The 7,731-nt window shown below is 50.3% G+C and overlaps 1 protein-coding gene across 1 annotated transcript; it reads left to right on the top strand.

The window, feature by feature from the left end:
• Positions 1-793: 793 nt before the first annotated feature.
• LOC309714403 (apoptosis regulator Bcl-2-like) lies at positions 794-7,366 on the top strand. Its single transcript, XM_082546855.1, has 3 exons — positions 794-1,562; positions 1,637-1,983; positions 6,368-7,366. The coding sequence occupies exons 1-3, from the start codon at positions 1,445-1,447 to the stop codon at positions 6,497-6,499; spliced, it is 597 nt and encodes a 198-aa protein (XP_082402981.1). The 5' UTR covers positions 794-1,444; the 3' UTR covers positions 6,500-7,366.
• The last annotated feature ends 365 nt before the right edge of the window (positions 7,367-7,731 follow it).

Raw genomic sequence — 7,731 nt, 5'->3', positions numbered from 1 at the left:
TTATGGATTCATGATTTGAACCCTGGGTTGTGCGAAATCCCAGAAATACAGCTTAGACAAAGTGAGTCTGTGAACTAAGGTGTAGGTGTGTTAGGTTATGTTGTGGTGATCCTCAGGTTGCGGGATTTGTGTTCATACTGGAGTGCAAAACTAAAACCAATGGAAGATGGACAAGAAAAGTTCAAAGCCATCAGGTGCTCAGCTTAGAAAAAAGAGAAAAGAAGAGGAGGAGAAACGAGCAACAGATGCAGGTAAGCAGATGTGTGATTGGATAATGGCAGGTCATCCTGAACCAATCAGAATCAGAATACTTTATTAACCCTTAAAGACATTATGTGGGTTACAGTTGCTCCAAGAAGAAATGGTAAAAATAGTAACGGTAACAGACTAAACTCCAAACAATACATGATGTTACAGATTTTACACGTTTAAGAAACAGCACTAATATATACAGATCACTCAATTATAAATAGCAAGGACTAACAGAGGTGATTATAAATAAATATCAAGAAAATTAGTGAGAATATTCCAGAAAAGAGCGTGTGTTCAGCACAATATTAATTAGTCATTGTCAATTCTTTATTTGTCCTGTTCTCATTGTACGGCGAATTATGATGGCTGTTTGGTAGCCGTTTGCATAGTATGCATACTCTCTCCCTCTTCATGTATGTGTGTGCTTCTCTGGTGAAATTCAGTGTGGGTCCAACAAGTTTTATGTTAATGTATAATCCATAATGTGTGTGTGTGTGTGTGTGTGTGTGTGGGTGGAGGGGGGGAGGGGGCGCCGGAGGAAGTGTTCGCCCAGGGCGCCAAACAGGCTAGGACCGCCACTGCTCAGACTGACGTTTCTCATCATCGTCACAAACACGTCACGTGTTGGAAAAGTCGGCTTTTGTTGCTCTTACATCACGTTTCACTTACAAACCACGACATTTTTACACGTGCACGCCCGCACCCACGCGCGAGGAGCTGCAGATGCGAGTGACGTAGAATGAGGAAGTGCGCGCTCGCGGAGCAGAGCTCCTCCTCCTCGCAGAGCTGCGGGGGAATCCCGGAGGGGCGTGCCCGCTGTTTGCGCGTGAGTGTGAGCAGCACGTGCATCGTGAAGGGAGCGGACTGATTATCGGTTATTGATCAGAAGCAGCGCGCGCCGTCGCGCCGCCATCACCTTGAATGTGTTCAGAGCGCGTCCTCGCGGCGCGCCCCGCGGCTGCGCGCGCACCTCCGCCCGCCGGTAACAGAGCACCGCGTGGAGCCTGAACCGGTCTGAACCCGATCCTCGGACCGTCCTCGCTGTGGGCGGAGTCTGAAGCGCTGACGTCACAGCACAGCTGATCAGCGATCGATACTTGTGTGAGGAGTTGCAGCACGTGACTGTCAACTGCAAAAGGCGTTCTCATTGGCTGAGGAGGATGACGTGCTGGTGGTGAGCCAGCGGGGGGCGATGGCCGCCGCCTACAGCAGCCGGGACCTGGTGGAGGACTTCCTGCGCTACAAGCTGCTCGGCAGGGGCGTGGCTTGGCCTCAGCGCCGGGCCAATGACGAGAGAGCCCCGCGTCCAGGTGAGGAGACGTCCACTTAGTTACCCGCTTCCTCAAACATGTCGCAGAGTAATGGCATCATCATCTCCTCCTAGACCCTCCTGTGGCCCCACCCTGCCTGCAGACCGTGCTGCGGAGCGCCGGCGATGAGTTGGAGCGACTTTACGGCAACGAGCTGTCTGCGCAGGTGACGGTGCTGCAACTGCGTGGGAACGGCGGTGGCGCTGCACGCCGGCGCCACCTGACGGCTATCAGAGAGGAGCTGTTCAGGGATGGCGTGAACTGGGGACGCATCGTCGCCATGATGGAGCTGGGCGGAGCTCTGAGCGCCGCGGCCGCCAAGTCGGGCGACGAAGGTCAGATGGACGATATTGCCAGCTGGATGGAGGAGAGTCTGGACTCGCCGTCGCTCCGGAGATGGATCCATGACAACGGAGGATGGGTAGGAGCACGATTTCCCTCCGAGTCCTTATCTCCGCTGATGTTTCCTTGTTTCCTTTGCTGTAACCTTTCTCTGTTTCCTTGTGGTTGACTTTCCTGCTTGGCTGTGTCCTTCCTCATGCATCCTTCCATTCCTGTTTCCTCATCTACTCCTCTCTTGTCTTCCAGCTGAGAGCCCCTGAATTTTCCTGGAATTCCAGGACTCCTTGTTTCTCATCAATTGATGAGGTGGTTTTGGTTCTTCCTCTGCTTTTTCGGGGGTTCTGAAAAGGTGCTTGAGAGTTTTTAATGTTTAATGAGGTTCAAGTGTACTTGAAGAAGTTCATGTAAGCTAACTGTGGTCTGGCTGTGGTTGAAGGAAGTCCAGGACAGAGTTCAGGATCGACTGAGCACGCTCTGGTGCTTCAGGGAGTCGCAGATATGTTTGAGGCGTCCTTGAAGGAGGTGAACCTGCAGGAGTGAGAGAGCTGAGGAGATCGCTGCAAACGTACCAGGAGGTCCGACGAATCAGATCAATCAGACAATATCAGAGCCACAGAGAGTGTATGAGCACTGAACATGGGGGTGTTTGTGAGGACCCTAAACCTGGTCCCGACCTCACCCTTCAAACAGACACACACACACACACACACACACACACACACACACACACACACACACACACACACACAGAGTATTTTGGTTTGATTGCAAATTATATGCAAAGTGTAGAAAATCCCTAAAACTCTGTGGCCTCTGTGTGTGTGTGAGTGTACATGTTTAGACATCTTGGTGGGGACAGTAAATTGGCATGCACTATACCTGTGGGGACCAACAACATCCTCACGAGTTTGAAGACATTTTTGAGACTCAAAATGTGGTTTTAGTGTCAGAGCTACAGTTAAGCTCAGGCTCAGGTCTAGGCTCAGGGTTAGAGTTCATTTTAGGTGGATACGGCAAGCAGCTGGGGAAAGCATTATGTCAATAAGATGTCCCCACAAGGATATAAAAACATGACTCTGTGTGTGTGTGTGTGTGTGTGATGATAAAACCGTTAAACTGAAACTGAGACACACACACACATAATCCTCATGTGACCTGAGAAAGTTGAAATGAGCAGCGAGCGTCTCCCTCCTGCAGAGGGAGCTGCGCTCTCAGCTCTGCTCCAAACCTCCAGGAGGTCGCTGCATCACTCAGAGCTCCTGAATCATTCATTCATCCAAACATCGGTCAGGAGAACTGAAACCCAGCAAACGAGCCTCTGAGCAGCACGCCTCCTCAGTGAGGTGTGAGAGGAGGAAGCCCCAGGGAGACCCAGAATGTGCTGGGAGTGCCTCGTCAACCTGGAGAAGCAAGAAGTGGTGCTCCTACAGAGGGAGCCCCGGAGTTGGTCCTGATAAGGACTAGAAGAAAGGCCCTGTGACCTCATCAGGACGGGGCGTGTCTGTGAGCACAGCCTGGGTTTGAGACAGGCAGTGATTTTGTGACGGAGCATCTGAGGCCCGCTAACGTCCTGCTAACCCTGCTAATGACCTCTAACGATCCGCTAAGGCCCTGCTAATGATCTGCTAATACCCTCGTAACACCCCGCTAATTACTCGCTAACGCCCACTAATGACCCACTAATGCACTGTTAACGCGTGCTAATGATCCGCCAACAACCTGCTAACACCCTACTAATTACTCGCTAGCGCCCGCTAGTGCCCTGCTAACGCCCTGCTAACACCCTGCTAATCACCCACTAAAGGCCCACTAGCTCCCTGCCAACAACCTGCTAACACCCTACTAATTACTCGCTAGCGCCCGCTAATGCCCTGCTAACGCCCTGCTAACACCCCACTAATCACCCACTAAAGGCCCACTAGCTCCCTGCCAACAACCTGCTAACACCCTACTAATTACTCGCTAACGCCCACTAATGACCCACTAATGCACTGTTAACGCCGTGCTAATGATCCGCCAACAACCTGCTAACACCCTACTAATTACTCGCTAGCGCCCGCTAATGCCCTGCCAACGCCCTGCCAACGCCCTGCTAACACCCCGCTATGACCCACTAAAGGCCCACTAGTTCCCAGCCAACAATCTGCTAACACCCTACTAATTAATGGCTCCATCATCATCTTCACTTCGTGGTCCTTCATCAGTAAACTGCACACCACCAGCAGGCCTGTTCCATGGGTTTGTGTGGTTTCCATGCAGCAGGTTTTCAGTATGTGGCGTGAGTGTGTGGTCATAAAGCTCCTGAAAATCGCTCGAAAATAAAATGGAGTCTGGTGCAGAGAGCCTGAGGCCCAAACAGTTCACTTTCTAATTATATTCTCTCCTGTCGCTGTGGTTTCCTTCAGTTATATCTACTGCCTGATAACACGAGAGGCTGTGTGTGTGTGTGTGTGTGTGTGTGTGTGTGTGTGTGTGTGTGTGTGTGGTATTACCCAGAAATATCTTTCCAGGTAATCAGTGTGGTTGAGTTTCCGCCTCAGGCTTCAGGTCAGCTGACACACCGTTTCTTCAGAACCTGCTCACAGCAAGGAGCACACACACACACACACACACACACACACACACACACACACACACACACACACACACACACACAGATGTGTGTGTGTGTGCAGAGATCTCTAAGAACACAGGCAGTGGTGAGCTGTGCTGCTTTCTCAGAATTCTGCAGTCAAACTTTCCATCGTGGCGCTCAGCGCAGCGCGGTGGTTTCTCTCTCTGATGTTGTCTTGCTGGAGGATGGTGGCTTTTTCGAGCCCTGAGAGCACCCAAATGTGAAACACGGGGTCAGCCCATCACGCCTGGCCTTCCTGCAGCTGTGTGAGCCGTTCTCTGAGGACAGTACTGACTGAAGCAGTTGAGTCATCTCGCTAACATCTGATCTCTGAAGGCCTTATCGAGCTCAGACTTCAGGGTCAAATAACTCCCAGGTGTCTGTGCAGGTAAACCCCGCCCCCACATGTGACTCATCATGCCAGCGGGGTGGGAATCAGGCCGAAGCCGGACTGCTCACTTCTTTGCCAGAGTCCCGCTGACTCCATGCTGAGGACTGGTGTTGGCCCTCATCGGCCTGCAGGCCTGAAGAAATAAGCGAACTCTGCAAAGCCTGCAACTCCTCCGACGTCCAGCAGAGGCAGCAGTGAGTCAGTCCCTCAGACTCCGTGTTCAAATAAATGTGGTTACAGCCTCGTACACAGAATGTCACCTCTTTAAACTCTGTTAAGGCTTTGAGTGATTAGGGGCGTGGCCTCTGTGACTGACAGGTGGACGGTGCTAGCTGTCTGCTAGCTTCACCTGAGCTGGACCTCTGCACCGTGTCTGTGCTGCTGGAGCATTTTTATTTAACATCATGTGACTGATAACATGGCTGCTGTGAGGTTACTGTACTAACAGAGCGACCAAGAAGGTGGAGCTCCAGACTCAAGCCGGCACCTGAGCAGGACGCCTCGTGGACGCCTTCAGGTGTTTCAGGTATGCAGAGGAGAGGAGGAGGACTGGGGCACACCTGGTTTGGGAAGTTGGAGGTGGGAGGCAGATGTCTGAGGTCTCCTCTGCTGCCTCCAAACACCTGTGTACAGTTACAGTCGATCTTTAAATTACATTTCAGTATAAACGTCTGACACGGAAAGCTTTTAACCTGGACTCTCACTGAGTCCACTGAGTCTGGAGCTGCTTCAGCCCATTGGACAGGATGTCAGGGTAAAGGTGAGCTGTCAATCATCCAGCCTGTGCATGTGCTCTTCTTCTGTGGTGTGAAGCTTCTTTAAAGGCGGCGGTCAGCTTCCTGTCAGGCTGAAGGCCGCTGGTGTTTGTCAGCAGCTCAGCTGGAGGCCCGAGTGCAGCTACAGGAAGTGCTCACAGGAGGGTTCTCCCCTAATCTTCATATCACACACACACACACACACACACACACACACACACACACACACACACACACACAGCATGCAGGGGAATAACCCAACACTCCCTCGTTAACACTCGACTGCTTTCACACAATATGAAGCAGCAGCACCGGCTTTGTGTCTTTGCGTGTGTGTGTCTTTGCGTGTGTGTGTGTTTGTGTGTGTCTTTGCGTGTGTGTGTCTTTGCGTGTGTGTGTCTTTGCGTGTGTGTGTGTTTGTGTGTGTGTTTGCGTGTGTGTCTAGACCACAGGTCTGAGTCATGTGACGCTGATGTTGGAGAGCGTTGATGTCCACAGTGACCAGTTTGCCTACATGAGTCATGGCAGACTGATCACACCATCAAACGTTGGGCTGATTGTCACTGAGTGATCAGCTGCTGGTTTCTGTCTGTATGTGTTACTGAGGCTGTGTAAATGAAGCTGAATGAAAGTACACACTGTTCTGATCTGTCAAAAAACAAATACGACAAATGAAGTGTTTCCTGTTTGTCTTTTTTCCCAGGATGCTTTTGTGGAGCTGTATGAGTCCAGACCCACTGACAGCTTCTGGTCCCTGAGGACAGTGTGTGGACTGGTCGTACTGGGAGCAGTTGGGGTCATACTGGGATTTCTATTCAGCCAGAAACAAAACTGATGGGAGGTGTTATCTGGTCCAGCCATGGAGCTGCAGTTCCTGTGGTGTCCACCAGCTGCTGCTGTGCTCCACACTGAGACTCTGAAGGACACTGACTTTGTGTGGGTGGATTTTTATGGGGACGTAAATTTCACCACCAAAATTCTCTGAGTGTTACTTTTAAGGCTTTGTTGGCTGTTTAAACTTTGAGTTTCTCATGGTCACAATAACATTCAGCCAAAGGACTCCAGGAAGACCGACCTCCAGCTGACTGTAAATAAGGCATTCTCTCACTTTTTTACTCTGGAAGTTTCCTTCCAGCCTTTATGTTAATCTGAGCAAAAGACATCCTGGACCTGCATCAGACTAAGCTGGCCTGAAATGATGAAGCAAAGCATTTAAGGAGGATTCACAGGAACAGCCCAGTGAACAGACAGGAAGCCAGCAGCTGTCAGAGGCACTAACAGCTGCACAGCACCAGAAGAAGCTCCAGCAGGACTGTGAGCCAACGGCAGCGCCTGATTGGATCAGCTTCAGATCAGGTGACTGAGATCCAGCTCGACCAACATCGAAGAAATGTTTATGTGGTACATGAAGCTGATGAATATCTGATTATTGAAGTCTGGTTTGTGACACAGTTTGGTGCTTATGTTAGCACCAGTGAGGATGATGATGATGGTGACGAGGAGGAGGAGCCAAACCTTTGAAGAAACTAAGGAACCATGTAAAAAGATTTAAATGTAGCAGAAATGCTGAAACCGTCTATAAGGATGTGCTGTGCCTCAGACTGTGTGAAACAGAGACCCATGTTCATTTCCTGTTTGCTCTGCCTTTCAAAGTAAAGGTTCTACTTAAACAGACTGCTTATTAAATCATTGTTGTATTAAATGTAGTCTGAGAGTTTTTATTACCATGAAGTAAACAGAAGTGAAAACCAAAACCGAGTGTTAAAACTGTTATAAAAAATATAACAGAGCTCACTCACTGTGTGTTAATACGCCTCTCTGTAATAGGTGTAGGCTGCTGGGGGATTCCCATGATGCACTGGGTGTCTTTTATCCTGTCTTCCTTCTCTCACCCCAACCAATCACAGCAGATAGCCCCGCCCCTCCCTGAGCCTGGTTCTGCCGGAGGTTTCTTCCTGTTAAACAGAGTTTTTCCTTCCCACTGTCGCCAAAGTGCTGCTCATAGGGGGTCATATGATTGTTGGGTTTTTCTCTGTATGTGTTATTGTAGGTCAACCATACATTGTT

Source organism: Aulonocara stuartgranti (assembly GCF_965226115.1).
Source record: "Aulonocara stuartgranti genome assembly, chromosome: 9".
Taxonomy (NCBI): Eukaryota; Metazoa; Chordata; class Actinopteri; order Cichliformes; family Cichlidae; genus Aulonocara; species Aulonocara stuartgranti.
Note: the sequence above shows the minus strand (reverse complement) of the source record. Positions and strands in the feature narration are given on the sequence as shown.